Source organism: Olea europaea, unplaced genomic scaffold (assembly GCF_002742605.1).
Source record: "Olea europaea var. sylvestris unplaced genomic scaffold, O_europaea_v1 scaffold419, whole genome shotgun sequence".
NCBI classification, from domain to species: Eukaryota; Viridiplantae; Streptophyta; class Magnoliopsida; order Lamiales; family Oleaceae; genus Olea; species Olea europaea.
This window is the reverse complement of record NW_019261692.1, coordinates 144,864-168,132: the sequence shown is the minus strand read 5'-3', so window position 1 is coordinate 168,132 and position 23,269 is coordinate 144,864. Positions and strand designations below refer to the sequence as shown.

The 23,269-nt window shown below is 30.9% G+C and overlaps 1 protein-coding gene across 1 annotated transcript; it reads right to left on the bottom strand.

Annotated features, from left to right (window-relative positions):
- Positions 1-14,421: 14,421 nt before the first annotated feature.
- LOC111387707 (transcription factor SRM1-like) lies at positions 14,422-15,066 on the bottom strand. The gene is made up of 2 exons (XM_023012290.1): positions 14,687-15,066; positions 14,422-14,566 (listed from the first exon to the last, which is right to left on the bottom strand). Exons 1-2 carry the CDS (start codon positions 15,064-15,066, stop codon positions 14,422-14,424), a joined length of 525 nt encoding a protein of 174 aa, XP_022868058.1.
- Between the last annotated feature and the right edge of the window lie 8,203 nt (positions 15,067-23,269).

Genomic DNA, 23,269 nt, shown 5'->3' with positions numbered 1-23,269 from the left:
GGAAATTTCAAATATATGGCTGTAGCAATGGTATTCTTATACCAGATCAAGTCATGATACATACAAAAGCAACACACAGTACAATACATTCATTGTAAATTCTGAGCTTTCTACCAGAAAGGATGTAAGGAAACATAGAGGTAAAACAATGCAAGTGGAGATCATACCTTATCTACCATGTGAAGGCAATGGGTGAGCATCTAAATAGCTATTTATTTGTTATAATATTTAATTTTTTCTTTATATTAATGTAGTATAATGTAAAAATGTTTCTTTTACAGGCCAAACTGTGGAATGTTCGTACTAAAATATATAGAATACTTGTCCTAGGACAACCAATAGAATTGGTTTTATCTTGTAGGATGTCAATTTATAGACGGAAGATGGCGGTAGATATTTGTAACAATGAATATTTTCTTCATTCTCGTCCTTAGTTATCTGGTCATGCAATGAGAATAAAGGTTTGTAACAATAAATATTTTCTTCATCATCATCCTTAGTTATCTGGTCATGTAATGAGAATAAAGGTTATGTAATAAATTTTCGTTGTGTTTTTTTTTCTATTTTTTCATATTGTTGGTGTATATATAGAAAAAATTAAACTGTTCCTGAAATCGTGATAAACCTAAACGAATTGACAATATTTTAGTTTTAGTATGAATCAACATTATAATATCACAATTTTACATGATTTCTTTCCTCATAAATTTATTGTTAAATATTCATATTTATACTTTAAATAAGAAAGACGATGAAAAAAATCAAGTACATTAGCAAACAAAATATAATTATAATTAAAAATATACATATATATATGAAAATAACTAACCTTATGTATTCTTCTGTTGAAACATGATGTATAAATCTTCACTTTGGCAGTAATGGAATGATAAATTAATTGTTGGACAATTTAGAATTTTAGACTTGTTAAATAGAATGTATTAAATTCAAAATTTTCAGATATACCACATTTTTTGTGCAACAAGTATGTGATTTATTTTCGTCTGCTAGCATAATCAAAACTTATATATTTTGTCTTGTTTTTGCTCTAGACAGCGCAACGTATAGCTGACCATGTGAAAATATAGGTTCAAGAAGATATAGACCTACAAAATCTAATGTTTGACTTTGGACCTTGTTAATAGTCATAGCAAAACAAGGACAAATGGGAAATTGAGTTCTTTAAAGGGTACTGAATGTTTGACTCCCTCAAGTGGAATAAATGAATTTCTAGGTAAAAATACTCACAAACCTTCCAAAGGATTAATATTTCTGAGCAACATAACAGGACAAATTTTTTTTAGAACAAGTTCATGTGGAGGTATACCATTTGGAGTTAAATTATTCAAAAAAATCTTCATGAATAAATCCTTTCGTTTTATCAATCATTTCATCGAAACAGAAATATGTAAATGTATTTCTTAGAATTTTTTTAACTAACATATTGTTTATCATATCTACATATTCATTTTTTGGGGTTAAAATAATTCTATTTATCATAGTATTTAAATTGTCACTATAAGTGCGAAAATTTGAAAACACAATGCTGATCAACTTTTTCAATGATTTAATTTCATCTTCAAAATCTATGATAATATCTAAAGGAAGCTTAATCATGCGAATGTATGCTTCTTTTCAATTCCATTTCCAATTTTGAGTTAATATTCACAAAAGGAAGGATATAATCTAGCTTTTATATTTTGAGTTAGTGGTAGTTGTCTAAAGTATTGCCACAAATATGAAAATACTAAACTTGCTTTCATAATATCATCTTTTGTTCCTCTCTTTACCACTGGCAAAATTTGACGAAAATCCCCTCCACACACAATGACATTTTCACCAAATGGCAATTCACATTCAGTAATATCTTTTAACATTTTATCTAAAGTTTCAAAAGCATATTTATTAACTATTGGTGCTTAATTCTACACAATTACCTTCGTCATTTTTAAAAGATGGTCAAGTGTAGATTGTTTACTTATCGAACATCGCATATCAGGACTTGTTTGAAGAGGAATTTTAAAACACGAATGACAAGTTCTTCCAACAGGTAATAAAGAAGTAGGTACTCCAGATGATGTCGTAACCAATGCAATGAGTTGTCTACATCATACTGTAGCGAGCAACGCTTTGTACAAATAAGATTTATCGATACCTCCTAGACCATCAATAAAAAAAGTCCATTTTTATCGTTGAAAACACAATCTAAAATAGTATCATGAGCAAATTGTTGTCCTTTATTTAAACTCTTTGTAAAATGCTTGTTAGACTCAAGACTAACATTTGCACTTTCTTCTAAAATCATATTTGCTAACATGTCGACGTCATTTATAGTAATGTCGAAATCTATGAAGCAAAAATCATTTCCACTTTTACCAACAATTTCTAACAATGAATTTATACACCGTAGAGCTCTAATCTCTGCATCATACTTTGTCTAACTTGTAGGCAAAAAATCTTCCATCATGTAAGCTTTAAATTTAATCCATAAATTTCTAGGATTTGTAGGGGCATAAAAAATCTGCACATTAGCAAAAGTCGACGGAGTGATATAAGCATTTGATAGGAAATTGCCTCAATTAAACACATGTCACAATAATTATTTTCACTTATTAGATTATGTAAGAATGCAGTCTGGCGATAGGTAGGTGCTATAACACTATTAACTGTTTTTAATTCTTCAAAAGATTTTGGTCCTTTAATATGATTCAGTACAACTCTTAAAAAGTATCTCTCACCCTCTGATGGATTAGCAGCAACTAGTCTACCAAAAACATTTTGCTTTTTTTCTAGTATTCGAAACTCGCAATTATGTATTCCATACAAAGTATGTAGGAAAATCTTTATAAAGTAAAGTCCGAGCCTTTTCATCAGAAATATTCATTCGAAAAAATTCAGTTAACATTGTTCGTTGGATAAAGTCTTTATTTATAACTTCTGATAAATCATTAGTTTCATTGTACGTAACTAATTGAAAATTTTCTACATATAACTGCAAAGAAATTACAAAAGGAGATATGTCAAATAAATCAAAACTAAAAATTCTCCAAATAACTTTTGGTGCAGATATCCATCTAACAGTTTGGTAATTTGAAATTTCATCAATATAATATTCATTGGTTTCTTTATTTACAGCAAAATTAACACGGTCATGTTCTTTGTATACATATTTATATAAATATTTCACAGTTTTAACAGAAGAACATATTTCTATATTAATATGACAATCATATTTAGCTAAAATATAAGGATTGTATGATACAACCCATCTATTGTTTAGTATGCATCTTCTGACTCTAACAGTAACACCATCGTTACGATGTCTGTAAAGCGGGTAAGAATCATTATTTAATGAAGTATGTAAAATATATTCTTTTGGATATTTATTTTTACAAGTATGGTTGTTTTCCATGCAAATATTTGTAAGATTTAATTGTCCACAAAGACCATGCATCATATGTTTAATCACAGTAGCATGCAGGTAAGGATTTTTCTTTTCATCTGGTATTTCACACAAAACAATTTCATCAACTTGCATAGAATTAGTAATCTTAAAATTTGGTTTAAATATAAGAAGAAAATGAACGTGAGGCAGACCTCTTTTTTGGAATTCAATCATATAAACATAAGCAACTACAGGCCCTAGAATTTTCCTCTTTAATAAATCTATTTTTAGTTCCTCAAACTTAGCTCGAAATATTCGTGCTAACAAGTCTGGCCTATTTTGTATTTCATTATTATGTCTCAATTCTTGTTTAATTTCAGGCAAATTTGGATTGCATGTCATTGTTAAAAATACATCAGATTTTCTATATCTTTAAACTAAAGATATTGCATCCATATATCTTTTAGTTAAATTCATAGGACCTCCAATAAACCATGTTGGTAACACTATTGATTTACCAATCTTATAGCCTCTATTCTCACCACTTTGTACACTATCTATAATTCCTTGGGAAAGCTCCGCTCTTATAATCTTTTGATTATTTCAAAAATAGTCCAATCTTGCAGTTTCAATTTTAACATGTATATCAACTATATATTGCTGCAGAAGTCTGCCTATATAAAGAAGTATAGACTTATTTGAAAGCCCCACTTGAAGTTTGTAGCAATAATATTCGCGACAGGATATATTCATTTACTTCTTCGTTTTCTTCAAAACTGAAAAGAAATATGAAGAAAAAATTTGAGAAGGACAATATAATTACATACTCTTTTATTACATATAAAACAATTTCACAGATGATAAAACTTATCACGATCTTCTATTTCCAAAAGTTGTTCAGTGGAGTGAATGTTATTAATTTGTATAAATTTTTTATCCATGAGTGAAGAAGTATTCAAATGACTTTTTGGATCCCTTCGTGCCATTCAGGTTCTTCATAGGCAAATATTAATGGATACTGAAGTGGATCATAGCAGTCATAATAGTAATTTACTTTATGTGTAGCGTTAGAATATCCATAAATTAATATATCACAATTTTGAAGGCTTGCAAATGGGTCTTCATCAACCCACACTGCGGCCACCTGCTCACACGATGGCATATTATCCAATCTCTGGTCAAGACTTGGATCACACCTAAGCATTATACGACATGAACCAAAATCAGAAATTTCACTTAATGATCGGAAAAAAAACGACAATATGGATTCATCTTTAAGACATCTATCAATTTTCTCAAAGTTGTTTCACATAACCTGTCAGAATTTTTTAGTCTATTAGCGATTTCATTATCAGTATCATAGAAGTATAACTATAAATATGTTGGTTTCCCATCAGTTGGTAATTATGGATTTATAAAGTGGTATACATATCCTTGAACTCTAAATGTATATATACATTTATTATTTCTACACAAATTTTTATCATATTTAATACCAAAAGAAGTGAAAGCAAAATGATTATTATAACTACGAGCAACTTTTTTAAAATCAACTGTCTCACATGAAGTAGAAGTAAATAACTCAAAAAATTTAGCAGGAAAACTATTTTACTATAATCTAACTTTTCCATCACAACAATAAAAGTCCTTACTTTCTTTATGAAACTTTTTTGCAACACAATATTTACAAATTGTAAATGATGGAAGAATATAAGATTTGGCCGGAATATCTCGTAGATTTATTCGTTTGAAGTCAACTCTTTTAGAATCTTGTAAAATATTAGGAATTTCTGATGTTTCATTTTCATTTTCAGAGTCTTTTTCAAGACAAATGCTTTCATCCTTGTATAACTCAATACAATCATCAATAGAACCTAAAAACATAAAAATAAGATTGATGAAAGATAACATAAACAGTTCTAAACAACAACAAAAAGGAAAAATACAAGTAAACGAACATAAAAAAAAATCCAAACCTGTTTCAAACTCACAATATCTAGTTCACCTTTCTGATGCATAACTTGTAGTGACTTCCAGAATACCAAATATGTATGTTAAAATTATGTAGAAAAAGGAATGAAAAAAATCAACAAAAAATCATATTTCAACAAATAATCATACCTAAAACCCTTTTACGCAATTTGTCTTCTTTTACCATTAGCTGAAGTTGAGAATCTTGTGTTTGTGTGGACGGCGTTCTTGAATGAGCACATTTATTTTTAAGCCAATTATAAACATTCTCATCACAAATTTGGCCATATAACGACAACTCAAGGACTATCTGTGCGATTTTTGATTTGTTTGGAGTTGTGTTGTCTTGATTAAATATAGATTCAAGAATTTGGAGTTGGAGAAATGTAGGTGTCCATCTACCCATTATCACTATGAAAGCAACCAAGTCGATTACAAGATATGCAAATCATCAAACTTAAAATAGAAAAATTAATAAAATATACTATGTTGATTCTCTTAAAACCGCAATAGCACTGACAGAGTCGGTCCTGAAATTTTGGGTGCCCTATGCGAGATTTTAAAATGATGCCCTCTTCAAGTAACAAAAACATTTATTAGAAAAAAAAATTTCAATAATATTATTTCATTGCAAAAATATGATATTTAATTTTTTTTTAACATACGTGATCAAGAAAAACATAAATTAAGCTCAAAAGCATCTCTCGAACTTCATCAAAATTCATATGTCATCAACAAAAAACGATCCAAGCCACGAGCCTTTTCATGCAATTCTATATAAGCAAACCTTGAAAAAAATATATAAATCAAATCAAGTGTAAAGCTTGAAATACTACAAAACATGTAAAAATATTTCTTCTCACATTTTTAAAAGCAAACTCACTAATTAAACTTTCGTAATTAATATTTTCAAGAAAGTTTTGCTCAATCGATATCAAAACTAATACATTCAATCATTCTTGTAACATGGTTGATCGCAAATAAGATTTTAATAACTTCAATTTTGAAAAACTTCTTTCAGCGGATGCAACAGTAACAAGAATTAAATCAATATTGATTCTTAAAAACCTATGTATCACCAATCAAACGAAAAGAGAGTCAAAGGGTAGTAAAAATTCAAGCAATCAATTTCATTAGCAGATTTCCTTTCAGAGTTAATTGATTTCACTTATTAAATTAGTAGTTATAAATTATTAACAATGAATCTATCTTCAAAAATTGAAAAAAAAAATTAAAAAGGAATTTATATTTTATTGAATATTCAGAAAAATTATTGAAGAAAAATATGCTAAGTAAACAAGTAAGTGTTCAACTTCTCCGAAGGAAAAATATGTCGCGTTTCCTCAATCCTCAGTCCCCACGTTATTCAAAGCGAATTCAAATATTAACAAGTTTTTACAAAGCGATTTCAAATCAGTGAAATCACGGAACGAGATTGATGAAAGACAATAAAGAAAAGAACTCAAATTCTAAGCGAGGGTTTAATGAAAAATATGAATTGTCATTCGTCGCTTAAGAAAGAGAGAGAATTTTTTGGAGCCAGATTAAAGATGATTGGAGAAAAAGACAATTTTTTTCAAAAAGACTATTAGTTTCTCTCTTTTCTGCCTCAATTATCTTTGAGACAATTGAAAAAGACAGTTGATTTCTTTAATTCTTTTATCAAAAAGACGATTGGAAAATACGATTGCTCAATTTTTCTTTCTTTTCTTAATTCTCTGACTGGCTTGATCTCTTTTCGACTTTTCCTTTTTCCCTTACATTATTTAAGAATATTATATTCAAGAAAATTATAATTAGTTAGTCACATTATTCTTAATTTCAATATCTTATGCATAATAATAATAAGTTTATATTTTAAATATTTAATTATAAATAAATATACAACTATAACAAAAAAAAAAAAAAAAAAAATTTTGCCCCTACAATTTTGAGGCCCTGTGCGGTCACTCAAAATTTGTTCTTTCATTAAAAAAAAAAAAAAAACTAAAAAAAAAAAAAAAAAAAAAAAATTGTGCCCCTACAATTTTGAGGCCCTGTGCGGTCACTCAACTCGCGTACCCTCAGTGCCGCCTTTGAACACTGAACCAAACAAAAGCCTTGTTATCCTGAGTTCTTGAATTTCATATTGAAAGTTCAACAAAGATAAGTCTTCTGTTGCAACAATTTAAATGACCCATGCCTCTTGTATTCTGCACAATTAAGAAAATGAGCAGTACATCTCTTTAGGAAATGAGGAGCACCCTTATGTATTGTATGCTATGCTAGTTGAAATTGGTGTACGAAGGTCTTGCCTCCAAGATCTCCTAGTTCTGGGTAATTTTATTATTTTCCTAAAGTTTGTAATATTCCTCTTTTGAAGTTTGTGAAGTGGTTTTGTGGTGCCTGAGGATGTCAATTAGTTTCAGGGAACCTCTTAAATTCTCGTGTTCTCATTTTCTTTGCCTTACATTTGGTGTTGGGTTTATTAATGTCACGTGGGTGTGTAATTAATTGTGTATAAGGCTAGAATCTAATAAAGAATTAAATTGTTGGATTTAAGGCATTTAAATAAAGTGTGGATCGAATTATATATGTAGAGATCAGATTCATTAGGATTGTTTTTCCTTAATGGACGAAAATATATATATAGAAATATAAATAGGGTTATGATTCCTAATTCATTTGCGACTTCTCATTTTTTGTGCCTCTCATCAATTTAAGAATAATTAAGAGAGAGCATATTGAAGAGGAAGATTCAATAACCACAATCAAAAATCAAGAAGGAATTCAAAAATCAAATCTATGGACCAAGGAGCAAAACCCAGATCAATAATTAAAGAATCAAAGGAGACAAAATCCATGATTAAAAGTAAAGAAGCCAAACATGAAAAGATTGCAATTCAAGCTTCAAGATTCAAGGTCCGGAATCAAGATCTAATAATAAGGAAATATTCCTAATGAATTAAGGTATGTTCCATATTAATTAATTTTCTTGATGGTTTGACATGAAAATCTTGACAATTCATAAAATTTTATAAAGTTTTAGTTTAAACCTTCAACTTGGTAGTGTTTTGTGCTTTATTGTTATTAAATAGAAATATTTGGAGTAAGTATTTTCCCAAGAATAACATAACTTCAGTTGGCCTACCTGACTGAATCGCTTCCCAATAAAGTAGCAATAGATGACCACCAAAATTAAGATCGGTTGACCACCCTACCTGGCATAAATTAAAATAATGTTTTTTTTTAATGACTCAGGTATCCGAGCTTCATCCAACTAATCGTGAGGAGTGGTGGCCTTCCCCACTTCTTGGTTCACCACCCGGATAAATCCAAATGCAGTCACAGTTTATACATGCTTAGGCCGGATATTCGGAATATGATTCTCCTCCTTGTGGACCTCCCTATACGACGTGCAAATAGGACCCTCGGAGGGACAATAAAGCGCACCATTATCTTCCAACATAAATGTTGTCTTCCAAATGTTGCGAGGATTCAAATATCCTATACTCCATAGAAAACCCTTCTGTTTTACCACTGCACCAGGCCCGTTAGGGCAAAATGATATTAACCTAATGGGAGTCATAAGCATCACTAAGCTTGCAAGAGGTTTGGGCTTTACTAGCATCAAAATTGCTTTATTGTCCAGAGGCGTAGGCCACCTACTGTAAGTTCACTTCATTGTCAAGTAAAAAGATGCAAACAGAGATATGAATGTAATTATCATCATCCACCATTCATTTTTAGTCATGCATATCTCTTGTGCATTTTCTCAAAATTGTGTCGCAATTCCATCATAGAGTTTAATCTGCCACCAATATATCCCTAACTTATTGGCGAACATTTCAAAATTACCTTCTAACGACCAAAGTAAAAAATGCCAACTTTTTAAATATTTTCATAGAATAAATTCATAATTTAACATTATTCAAATGGGCTTTAACTTTGTGATCCTCCCCACCTAATAGCCCCTTACTTCCGCATAGGGATGGCAATAGATGCTCAGAGCTAGCCCTGGCCCAAGGCAAACAAGGCCACTGCCTTGGGCCTCACTATTTCAAAGAGCCTCAAAAAAAAGGCCCAAAACCCATCAGATTCCTATTATATTAATACATTCACCTTGTGCTTAGAACAACTCAAAATCCTTCTAATGCCTATTATCTGGTGTATAAATAGGTAACGTGAAGGTTCTTGTCCAAATGTCTTTTGGAGTTAATGCCTAAAAAGAGGTGGTCATAAATTCGGCTACTAGTTTAAAGGATGAGAATGTCAGTAAAGCAATCTACGAAATAGTTGCAAGCGGGTAGTTCCTTTGTCCCCATTTGATAATTATACTTGAGAGCCTCGAAATAATTAGTCGTCTAGGGCCTCGAAATAATCGGGGCCGGCCTTGTAGATGTTCGCATTGACTTGGCCGGTGCTAATGGGTGGCTCATGCTCGTCTCATAGGTGAGATCGAGTTGAGCTCAAAATTTTCATTGCAAGTCACTTGTCTAGGTGGCTGCAAAAGCAATCGTCCAGTTGATGGCACCTACTGGTGGAAGGTGCCATCGAATCTAAATTAGATATTCAAATACTAAATTTAATTTTTGGATAAATATATATGTACAAACTATGGTTGACAAAATCTTTCACTCACTCTCACATAATGTGTAGACCCCGCATGTATTTAAAAAATGGCAACTTATGGTCCCCACCCCTATTGTGAGTAGTGAGTAAAGGATTATGTAAAAAAAGTTTGTAATGTAGCATTATTCTTAATTTTTTTTCCTCAATTTTTCGTCCATAAATAGGGATTTTTCATATACCATTTCTTCACACCTCTCTACTTTCTCACGTTACATATTCCAAAATTTCGTGTACCACAATCTAGTTAAAATTGCCAATATTCCTTTAGTTGGTTTTTGTTCGCATTGGCTATTCTTTAGACAAAATTATTATTATAAAAGAGTTGTAAAAGTCAAGGAGTCTATTGGAATGTTATGGAACATGAAGAAGGAGCACCAAAATTATGCTAGCCTTTCGCCAAGCTCATGCTCGAGCGTCAAAACAGAATCATTATCGTCCACCAATTGCTCGCCAGATGCTAGCCTGCACTAGAGCGACGGTGTTTTCCAAAAAACCCAAGTTTACAATTGTCAAAAGTTATATCATTCCTATACCACCCCAATACCTCTCAACTAAAAATAAACAAGCCCCACTTCATGGAAAAGGTAATTGATCGTTATATTGTGCCTTCATAACATCCTTGGAGATCAAACAACAATTCTACATCTTGAGATCAATCAAGCACAAGTTGGAAAAAAATATTAAAATCATATAATCCAAAGCACACACTTTCTAAACATGGTCAGGAAGGTACTTTCTCAATAGTTTTTATAGGTTGCTAAGAATTGATGGAGATTGAGTTAGAAGCACATGAAGAGTACAAGAACTAAGTATTCTCATTGTTCTACTGGGGATAGACAATTCCAGAAGATCGGAGACAATTGTGAATGAAGCAAGATGCAATGGGTCTTGGAGATTATAGGAACTAGATCAGCGAGTTTAGTGGGATTTTCTAGGCTGTATCACATTGTAAGTTCTTATTGTTTATAGTGGAAGTGATTGGCTTAGTCCCCATAGTTTTTAATCCTTAAAGGATTTTCTTCATCAACAAATCCTGTATTATTTACCCTTTTATTTACTGTTTGGTAATTCAACATCGGATAAAATTGATTTGATTAACTAAACATCTAGAACAATTAAAATATGACTCTTTACTTTTAATTGGTAGTTTTAATTTCATGCTATTCACCTATTCACACCTTATACGTGATTTTAGAGTCGAACTAGCAACTTTTTTTTCTTTTGTTCTTCTTTTGCTTCTTAGTGCTCTCATACTTCTTGTATTTTCTACCATATTTTTGAATGGATTAGAGAACATTTATGAACCACAAAGAGGATGTTACCAATTTACCAATAGTTCATATTCTCTAATTGTTAGGATTTTATTGTATTGACAATTTTTTAGACAAAAGAACTAATATGAAAAATTGTGAAAGTCAATGAGTCAATTGAAATGTTGTATAAATGAAATAAGTAACTTAGGATTTGAGTTTGAAACAATGAGGAAAGAGTTGTCGGATTTGCACTAGCCTGTCTCGAGCGAAAAAAATAGAAACACTGTCTCCGGCCTGTCGCCTTACTCTCGCTCGAGCAACTGTGTAACGTTAAAAATCCTAGTTCGAGTTTTTCAAGAGTTTTATTTTTCCCATGCTATCTAATTACATTCTACTATATATACCCAAGCCCTATTACATTTTTGGTGTCGTTGATCATTATTTTCTTCTTTCATAACATTCTTTATAGATAAAAATATCATGCTACATCTTAAGATCAATCAACCACAATTTGAGAAAAGCAGCAAAATCACATAATCTAAACACTTACTTCCTATACACATACAGGAATGTATTTTTCCATAGCTTATAGAGGTTGCTGAAAATTGAGGAAAATTGGACTAGAAGTATAAAAAGAGTACAAGAACAAGGTGTTTTTGGTGATTTACAGGAGATAGACAATTCCAAGAGATCGGGAGCAGGTGTAAGTAAAACACGTTCTAGCAGACTTTGGAGATTGCAGGAATTAGATCAACGAGTCTAGTAAAATTTCTAGTCTTGATCATACTATAAGTTCTTATTATCTACAATGGAGATTACTGGCTTGGTCTTGAAGTTTTTACTTAGTTGGGTTTCTCCGTCAACAATTCTTGTGTTCTTCATTACTTTCGCATTACAAATTTTGACAATTCAACATAGAATAATTTAACTTGATTGCCTAAACATCTAGAACAATTAATAAGTGCCTTGTTGCTATTAATTTATAATTTAATTCTGCAATTTTCACCTATTCGAACTAGTAACTTTCAAGTGATGTCAGAGCTTTTCACTAATAAGTGGCTTGACAAATCTAAATAAGAGTTAATTACGCCAATGGTCACTGATGTTCCTAGTATTGAAATGGTCGTTGACGTTATTTTCGTAAGTTATTAATCATTCAAGTTTTACGATCAGCTGATTAAAAAAATTAATCATACATGACATTTTTAAGTAACAAAACTTCCCCCAAAAGTGTTATTTATATTATAGCCTCGTCAGACAAAAATGGTATTTTCTGTGAGAGAGAGAGAGAGAGAGTGGGGGGCGGGGGAGGGGGGGATCCTCAGTTTAAAAGTATGATTTAAGTAATTAGAGCCCCATTACGTTTCTCATTTGTTAAATCTATAATTTCCTACTTAATGATGCCATGTATGATTTACTTAATTTTTTAACGGTGAGACCATTATTGCAACAATTAGAAATTCGAGTGACAAATAGCATATTAAAATAACTTCTACAATTATTTACACAATAATTTGCAGTTTTTTAATTTATAATTTATTTTTGACGTATAAATAATTGGATTAGACCAAACCAAAATCATTCAATTTTTTTCCAATTGAACAATTTTTTTTTTTAATTTAGAAGATAAATAAATTTACATTACTTTGCACAATATATAAATTTATTTTTAACCGTAAAATTTGCGAGGTTCAGGGCATTCTATATGTTTCCACAATTTATGTAACATTTTATTATTTTTCCATTCTTCACAATCTTTGTTGTCATAGAAATGGTTTTTATGTTTCTTGAAATGTTTATGGATTATTTTTATATACTACCGATGGACTAAGTCGTAAGAAAATTCATTGGAAAATCATTAATTTTTTTTTTTTTTTTATCTATATTTACCAATGGATTATCAACAGAATTTTACTGACGAAATAATTTTGTCGCTAAATTCGTTGGTCATTTAATGCCAATGTGTAAAATATAACTAATGTTGGTATTAGCAGGCAGTAATTAAACAATTCCGTCAGTATATTGTCACTATTATCGATGGAAACTAGCAGTCAGTAAATTTTTGTCACTGATAGCGCATATTGCAGTACTTTAAATTTATGTACTAATTAAAAATAATATATTTTAATCACATCACAAATTGTATTTCACTATACTCAACATATGAAGTATATAATTTGTAATATTTTACATAATCATAAAAACTTAGATTAATAACTCAAATTAAAGACACGAATAAACGATAAAATCGAATTATAATTTTACAAAATGTTACTCTAAATGCATTTGTTTAATCTCATTCCTAACTTCTCAATTTATCCTTCGATGTGATGTGTTTTTGACGTATGAATAATTGGATTAGACCAAACAAAAATCGTTCAATTTTTTGCCAAATAAACCATTTTTTTTTTCAAATTTTAGAAGATAAAAGAACTTACATTATTTTGTATAATATAGAAATTTATTGTTAACAGTAAAATTTACAATAGCCAGGACATCGTACGTGTTTCCACAATTTACATAACATTTTTGCTATTTTCCTATTTTCCATGCTTCACAATCTTTGTTGTCATGGAAATGGTTTTTATGTTTTCTGAAATGTTTATAAATTATTTTTTACATTTTACCGATGGACTAAGCCATAGAAAAATTATTATTTATTATTATTTACATTTACCAACGAATTACCTATAGAATTTTACCGACAGAATCATTTCATCGCTAAATTCGTAGTTAATTTAATGCCATTGTTTAAAAGTAAATAAATAATGTTGGTATTTATTAGCAGACAGTAATTTAATAATTCCGTTAGTAAACCATCGATAAATTTCTGTTATTGATAGTATAAATTTATGGACCGATTGCGAATAATATATTTTTTGTTCACGTCACAAATTGTGTGTCACCATACTTGACAAATCAAATATACAATTTGTAACATTTCGCATAATCATGAAAACTTATATTAATAACTCAAGTTAAATACTCGAATAAACGATAAAATCAAATTATAATTTATAAAGTCATTTACAAAATGCTACTCTAAAGGCATTAAACTAACCTTTTATAACATCAAATTAGCTCCAATGAAGCCTTAAAAAGAAAGTTACAAAAAAATAAATAAATAGATAAGACCTAACACTCATATCTACATATTGATTTTATAGTATATATCAGATGTGAATGTGTAAAATGAGAGAATTAAGGTGTTGCTGATTTTTGAAGACGAATGTAGTACTTCTGGGCATGACTTGCAACTTGTGTTGGGCTCTTCGTTAACACACAATTTCTTGAAATGCACTTCCAATTTCCCTTCCCATACTTTTCTAGTCCAGCAAGAAATTTCCTGAATCAATAGAAAACAATACCAAATCAAACACAAATGCCACCATATGTAGTTCAAATTAATTATCATTGAAAAATAGAAGAAAATAGTGCAAGATTAAACAAATATTTATGCATATACTCATGTTCTTCCTTGGTCCAACGAATGGACCTAGTCTTCTGTTTTTGTGTAGATTTTCCCCCTCTCCTCCAAGCTGATTTAGGCTTGCTATTATCAATGTCTATATAGTTAGGTAATGGAACATGACCCGATTTGATCATGTCAACGTCTTCTACCAATGCTTTGTAATGTTCTTTAATTTGTTCAATGGTTTTTCCAGGGATGAATGAAGCAATCTTGTTAAATATATATGGGAATTCAATATTATAAGCTCCAATAGCATTCTCAAATAGATTGTTCTCCTCAATTGTCCAATCTTCATTTTTTGGCTGGATTTTTGAGCTGATAAAAGATATTTCATTTTCATTAAAACTTTTACATGATACAAATGAAAAATCCATTGGTTACCAGAAAAAAGGCTGTCTCCAAACATATATTGTTGGTGTAACAATTATATTGTTGTGTGTATGTTTGTCATGGGTAATCTTTACAAGGAATTCTGATAAATGGCGCTTCGTCATAAGATTTTTACAATTTATACTGGGTAAAATATTTGAAAGCATTAAATATAAGGGAAGGCGGCACTGAGTTGCATCTTTAATAACTTGAGATTTAGGGTAGCATCAATGAGGCATATTATTATTCTAACCATAAATAAGCTTATTTAAGAATACAGTTAAGATATTAATTTGTTTCACGTAACCGCAAAAAGAAAAATAAATAAATAAATAAATTCCTGCTTTATTCCAGTTTCAAAAATTTCAATGGGGAGGAAAAAAATCCTGGAAGACAAAATTATGATAAAATTCAAAATAATTGAGATACAATTACCTAATAAAGGCTCAAGACAGAATATGTGTTCAAAATACATTTGAGTGAAATAGGACAATGTTGAGAGTTTCGTTGTGCTCCTAACCTTTTAGTCTTAGGGGAATATAAAAGATGTGGCTTGCCTTAATTATTAGGCGTCATAGATATCTTAAACATTATTGGCAGAGGTGGTTCTGAGATTGCTCATTTGTGCGATTGCATAAGGCCTCAGATTGTAGGGCACCAAATTTTATTTTTTTTCATTATATAATTATATATAATAATTTTAAAATTTAAAATTTTTATTATTATGTTACTTAATGGGCATAATATTTATGAAAAAAAGAGGTAGGAGTAGAAAAATAATGACTCTTATTTAACATTATTGTTCTAACTGTGTATCATACCAAGACATTTTATGAGAGTAATGGAAATATTCACATTGTTTAGGCTCTTTCGTGTTAATTTCAATATGTTGTGCTTAACTATTTTTCTTTATGAATGATTTCTGCATTAATTGTAGGTATTTGACTTGGTATGATATGCAATTGTCTTACTACTATTCTCATGAATTATGCTAATTTGAAAGTATGTTGTAATCATCTTGACATTGTTCTAAGACATCATTTTTTGTTATCTTGATGGTGAAAATTTGTTTCAAGAGTTAAAAATTTTGCAAAATCTTTTACCAAAAAAAAAAATAGCTTTCGATATTTGACTTATTTTAAAAGATTGGATTGCTTTCCGAATACATTTATTGCTTATAGAATACTATTGAAAATTCATATTACTTTTGTATATGTCAAAAGAAGTTTTTCAAAAATTGAAGTTATTAAAATCTTATTTGCAATCGACCATCTTATAAAAACGATTGAATTGACTAACTTTCATATCTATTGAGCAAGATTTGTTAGAACATATTGATTATGAAAGTTTAATTAGTGAGTTTGCATCTGAAAAATGCAAGAAGAAATATTTTTACATTTTGTTGCATTTCAAAATTTTCACGTGGTATTTTATGTATTTGATTTCAAAGTTTGTTCATATGAAATTTCATGATGAGTTTAGTGGCTTGGATGATTTTTTATTGAAATAATATTATTGGGAATTTTTTTTTTTGTTAATATATGTTTTTAATTACATGAAAGGGGCCCATTTTAAATTGTCAATACAGAGTACTCAAAATCTCAGGGTTATGAGACAATATGTTTTAGTTTAGTTCATATTGAGTTCGACTTCTACAATTAAGTATTCCCTCCGTCCCAAAAATATATACTTGCTTTTATTTTTATACATATTATGAAAATGTAATTAATCTAGTTGGCAAAATAAAGTTTAATTATATTTTTCTTAAGATACCCGTACATTGAATAATTGTTTAAATAGGAGTTGTTGGAAAATTATTAATTTTCCATGTGGGCTGACGATGTAATTAATTTTATATAAAGGCTATTAAAGTTAAGCTCAAAATTAAAGTGATCTAATAAATAATTAAGTAATTAGGCTTATGGCATATAAATAAAGTGAGGCCAGATTATATGCATAAAGATCATATTCTTTTATAATTATATTTCATGATAGGTGAAATACATATGATGAAAACTATATAGGAATATGGTCCCTAGTTCATATGCAATTTCTCATTATTTTCGTCATCCCATCAACACAAAATTATAGAGAAAGCAAAACCAATTAAATGATGTGCCATGTCACTAGTGTTTAGAAAATCATTTTCGTGTGTGTGTGTGTGTGATAAGTTAAAGATTCAATAATTAAAATTCAAATTATGGTATTAAAGTTTCTTTTAGGATAACTAATTTTCCAAATTAAATTAATTGAAGCAACGTATTACCAAACTAACCTCTCTTGTCTAGATTAATTTATTTGGAATATTGGAAATGTTGTATGTTTTATAATTCATGCGGATATTCACCGGCCCAAAGAAAGATAAATGTTTCGCCGAATTACATACACACCTATGACAATAAATATTTGACAATTTTAAAGTTTCTTTTATGTGAACAATAAATCGGTCCAAAGATAGATTTATTGTTTGACATAGTTTATTATCAATATTTGATTACTACGTCAAGAGTATCACTTACAAGTTGATATTTCTATCCAAAGACTAAATATCAATGTTGTACTTAGTATCTTGTGATGAGATTTACCATTATTTGAATTTATTAATTGATTAATATGGATTCTAATGTGAACATGTTGCTTTGATTTTGTTCTCCATTCAATTAACTCTTCCGTTTGTACAATATGTACAAACATCGATTCTATTCCCATGCTAAATGAAACTAATTTTAAGGTCTGGAAAGAGAACTTTCAAATCATTCTTGGCTGCATGGATTTAAACTTTGCATTAAGTACTAAATGACCTATTGTACTTATGAATAAAAATTTCGCTAATGAAATGAGACTTTGATAAATGGGATTGTTCAAATCGCATGAGTCTTATGATCATAAAGCGTGATATTCTAGAATCATTCAGAGGCACTGTGTTCGATGAGGTAACTATTACCAAGGAATTTCTTGATGAATTGAAAATGGAGGAAATCCCCTCAATAGTCACCGAACTTTGCAGAAAATCCCCTAGGAGGTCACCGGACTTCAATACGTACCTGAATGGTCACTGAACTTTTTCGAAGTTTTCCAAGAGGTCACCGAACTTCAAAACGTCCCTGAATGGTCACTGAATTTTTTAAAAAGTCCCTCAGAGGTCACTAAACTAGTTATGTATGGAGTCCTAATTTGCAACGTTGAGTGACCTCTCTAGGGAACTTAGGCAAAGTTCAGTGACCATTCAGAGACGTTTTGAAGTTCGGTGACCTTTTGCTAGACTTCGACAAAGTTCAGTGACTATTTAGGGACGTATTGAAATTCGGTGACCTCCTAGGGGATTTTCTACAAAGTTCAGTGACCATTGGGGGGATTTTCTCATTGAAAATGCTATGCAAAAAGCGATAAGGTCGAAACTAGTACGCTTCTAGCGAACTTAGTTTCACTAAAGTATAAAGGTAAAGGAAATATTCAAGAGTACATCATGGAGAAGTCTCATGTTGCTTCAAATCTAAAGGCACTAAAGCTTGAATTTTCTTATGATTTGTTCATGCATTTGGTTTTGATTTCTCTTCCTACACAATACAATCAATTCAAGGTCAGTTACAACTGTCAAAAGGAGAAGTGGACTCTAAATGAGCTCATTTCATACTGTGTGCAAGAAGAAGAAAAGCTAGAGCAAGATAGAATAGAAAGTGCTCACTTGACTAATACCTCTAAGGACAAGTCTAAGAAAAGAAAGAATAAGAAATTTGCACACAGTTCAGCTCAAAAGAAAGAGTTAAAGCCTGAAAATGATGAATCACCTAGCTGTTACTTTTTTGTGGAATCTCGAGACACTTGAAAATGGATTATTCTAAATATCATGCTTGGCGTATAAAGAAAGGTAGATTTCTCATTGGTTTGTTCTGAAATCAATTTAGCTTCAGTTCCTAGATATACTTGGTGGATTGATTCATGTAACACTACTTATGTAAATGTGTTTATACATGGTTGTCTGAACCGTCAAAAGTCAAATGATGCTAAAAGATTCATCTATGTGGGTGACGACAAATCAATTGAAATTGAGGCTATAAGGACTTTTAGATTATTATTATTAGTATTATTATTATTATTATTATTATTATTATTATTATTATTATTATTATTATTATTATTATTATTAAAGACTAGTTTTTATTTGGATTTGAAAGAGACTTTTGTGGTACCATAATTTAGACGGGATTTGATTTTTATTTCAATATTGGACAAATTTAGTTATTTTTGTTCATTTGGAAATAATAAATTTAGTCTTTTCTTGATTCAAATCTTGTGGGTATCTGTTCTCTATCTAGATATGATAATATGTACTTATTCACATAGTATTAAACATAAATTTACCAATGATAATTCTGCTTCATTATGGCACAAACGTTTAGATCACATTTCTCGAAAGAGGATTGAAAAGCTTTTATCAGAAAGAATTTTTTAGCCCTTTGATTTTTCAGACTTTAGTGCTTATTTAATTGTATCAACGGGAAACAAACAAACATAAATAGATTAGGTGTCAATAGAACTTCGAACGTCTTACAACTAATTCATACGGATATCTATCGGCTATTCCCTTCGACTTCCTGGAATGGTCAAAAGTCACTTATTACATTCATAGACAATTATTCTCGCTATTGCTATCTATATATTATTCATGAGAAATCCAATCATTGAATATGTTTAAGGCTTATAAGACTGAAGTTGAAAACTAAATCGACAAAAGAATGAAACACGTTAGATCTAACAATGGTGTAAATACTATGGCAGATATGACGAATCAAGATGACAACGTCCATTGCCTTTTGCTAAATTCCTAAAGGAATGTGGAATCATCCAACAAAAATTTTTCCAGGTTCTGCTATCATGAATGTTGTTGCTGAAAGATAAAACAAAATACTTAAGAACATGGTAAAAAGTATGATTAGTCATTCCACCTTACCAGAATTTCTCTAAGGAGAAGCATTAAAAATGCAGTTTATATTCTCTATCCAGCTGAGGGAAAACCTTACAGGTCAAATGAAAAGAATTTGGATCCAAAACTATCGGTTGTTATTTCATTGGATACTCTAAAAGGTCAAGGGGTTAGAAATTTTATGATCCCACTACAAAGTCAATTTTTAAAATTAGAAATGACCAGTTCTTCGAGGAAGTAGACTTTGCAGGAGAGCTAAGGTTAGGAATTTTGTTTTTGAGGAAGAATATAAAGATATTCTTTCTATTGCAGTTGACTAAAGAGACGAATTCTTATTCTAGGACTTGTTCAAGAAGTAATTCCAGATCAAGACAATATTCCAGAACCCCTACAAAAAATCAAGAAATTGTTCCAGAAAAGCAAACTCGACAACCTCAAGAATAAACTCCATTGAAGAGATCCACTAAAGAAAGAAGAAATACAATTTTGAGTTACTTTATTATATTTCTTCAAGAACATGACGATGATATTGGATTGATGGAAGAAAATCCAATCAACTTTCACCAAGAAATGCAAAGTGATAATTCTCGAAAGTGGATCGATGCCATAGATGAAGAAATAAAGTCCATGAAAGACAATGACGTTTGTGAACTTGTCCCATTGCTTGAAGGTTGGAAACCTATTGGTTGTAAATGGATATTTAAAATTAAGAGGAATTCAAATGGTAATATGGAAAGATATAAGGTTCTTATTATTGCAAAGGGCTTTATTCAAAGGAAAGACATCGATTACAAAGAAACTTTATCTCTATTTTCAACAAAAGACTCTTTCAGGATTATAATGACACTTGTGGTACATTTTGATTTTGAGCTACTTCAGAGGGATGTAAAGATGATATTTCTCTATGGGTTCAACCAAGCTTCCTGTCAATGGTATCATAAATTTCATCAAATAATAATCTTATTTAGTTTGGAGATAAATGCAGTTGATGATTGTGTATTTCCAAGTTCAGTGGGAGTAAATATATTTTCTTGGTATTGTATGTTGATGACATATGGCTTGCCTAAAATGGTATAGGCTTATTGCACGAAACTAAGAAATTTCTATCAAAAAATTTTGAATGAAAGATCTTGGTAATATCTCTTTTGTATTAGGAATACAAATACACCGGGATCATTCTCGGGTATTCTTGTTTTATCACAAAAGAGTTATATCGATATGGTACTTAAGAGATAAGGAATGCAGGATTTCAAACTAGGAGATACCCCTGTTGCTACTTAAGAATGACCTTCAAGAAAAGGAAATGCAAAAATTTTCCTATGCTTGAGCAGTTGGGAGTTTGATGTATGTTCGGGTATGCACACGTCCGGTATAACATTCATTGTTGGAATGCTAGGTAGATATTTGAATAACCATGGGATTGATCATTGGAAGGCAGTCAAGTGATTTATACAGCATTCGCAGAGAACAAAAGATTATATACTCACATACAGAAAATTAGACCAATTGGAGATCATTAGTTATTCCAATTCTGATTTTGTCATCTGCAAAGACAGTAGGAGATCTACATTGGACTATGTCTTCCTACTGGCTAAAGGAACTATATACTGGAAGAGTGCTAAGTAAACACTTATAGCTTCTTCAACCATAGCGGTGGAGTTTTTAGGTTGTTATGAGGCATCCAATCAAAGAATATGACTGCAAAAATTTTTCATTAGGCTGTAAATTTTGGATGGAATTGAAAGATCGCTTAAGATATTTTGTGACATTAAGTGTACAGTCTTGTATTCAAACAACAATACGAGTTCAACAAAGTCTAAGTTTGTAAACATCAAATTCCTAGTTGTTAAAGAAAGAGTTTAGGGTAGTTAAATTGCTATAAAATATATTGGGACAAACTCCATAGTAACAGATCTATTTATTAAAGGACTACCATCTAAAGTCTTTCATGCACACACTGCTCATATGGGTGTTGTACATTTTGATGATGTACTAGTTTAATGGGAGTTTGTAATCTTGGATGTCGTCTTTTTGACACGTGATTTTGGTTTTGCACATTAAAGTTTATTTCATTAATAAAGTATTCAATTTAATTTTTCACTCTGGTGGAAGTTTTAGCTTGATCTCATTAAAGTATAAGGTACGAAAGAATAAAGTAGGACCAGTTGGAAATAGGTATGTTTAGATCACATCACATGTAATTTTCATGCTACACATCCACACTTGATTTATGTCATTTGATTGTATTGATATATGTAACCATTGATGGGTTTAGTTATGATATTTGTAATGAATGTCGTTTTGATCCTATATTAGCATAATTAATGGACAAGATTGTTTAGAGATGCCTTTTGATTATGATAGCAAAATTATTGAGCTCATGAGATTATATACACATTTATAAGGTAATATATGTGGTCCAAGTGAGAGATTGTTGGAAAATTTTGAATTTGCCATGTGGACCGACATATGTAATTAATTGGGTATAAATGCTATTTTAAAATTTAGCCAAAAATTAAAAGTGATCTAATAGCGAATTAAGTAATGGGGTTTAGGGTATCTAAATAAAGTGTGGGCCCAAATTATATGTGTAGAGACCAAATTCCTTTAGAATTGTATTTCATAATGAGCGAAATATATATGGAAACAATATATTGGGTTATGGTTAGGGATAGCAATCGGGCTCGTCGGCTCGGACCGCTCATAGTTTGGCTCGAAAAAAACTCAAGCCAGCTCGGCTCGAGGCTCGGAGGCATCGAGCCAAAGTTAGGGCCAAACCTCATTTTTTAGAGTTGGCTTGAGCAGGACCGGCCTGTATTTAAAAAAAATGAAAAATCTGCTGCCTGTTTTGCAGCTAAACTGCCTTAACCGACAGCTTCATAGCTGCCGATTAAGGCAGCCAACTTGCTGCCAACAGGAAGCTATAACAAGCTGTCAATCGACAGCAACTTGTTATAGCTGCCTGTTTGGCAGCTTATTTTAAGCTACCAAACAGGCAGCAAGAGGTATAGGGAAAAAAAATTCTAGAAATCGGGCTCAGCCCGACTCGGCTCGGCTCGGTAAAGCCCAAGCCGAAAGCTCGAGTCGAGCCTTAATTTTTTGATGAGCTTTTGCTCGGCCCGGCTCGGGTCAAAAAAAGCCCGCCTTAGAAAAAATTTTGGTTCGCGAGCTGGCTCAACTCGGTTCGTTGACATCCCCAGTTATGGTCCCAATTCATATGCAATTTCTCATTCTATGTATCATCCCATCAATATAAGAATTATCTAGAAAACATATTTAAAAAA

Excerpts from the sequence above, each read along its gene's own strand:
- LOC111387707 (XM_023012290.1), bottom strand. The coding sequence starts at position 15,066 with ATGGATTTTTCATTTGTATCATGTAAAAGTTTTAATGAAAATGAAATA. Across the intron at positions 14,567-14,686 it reads TGGACCAAGGAAGAACATGA|GAAATTTCTTGCTGGACTAG; the intron begins GTATATGCATAA and ends CTATTGATTCAG.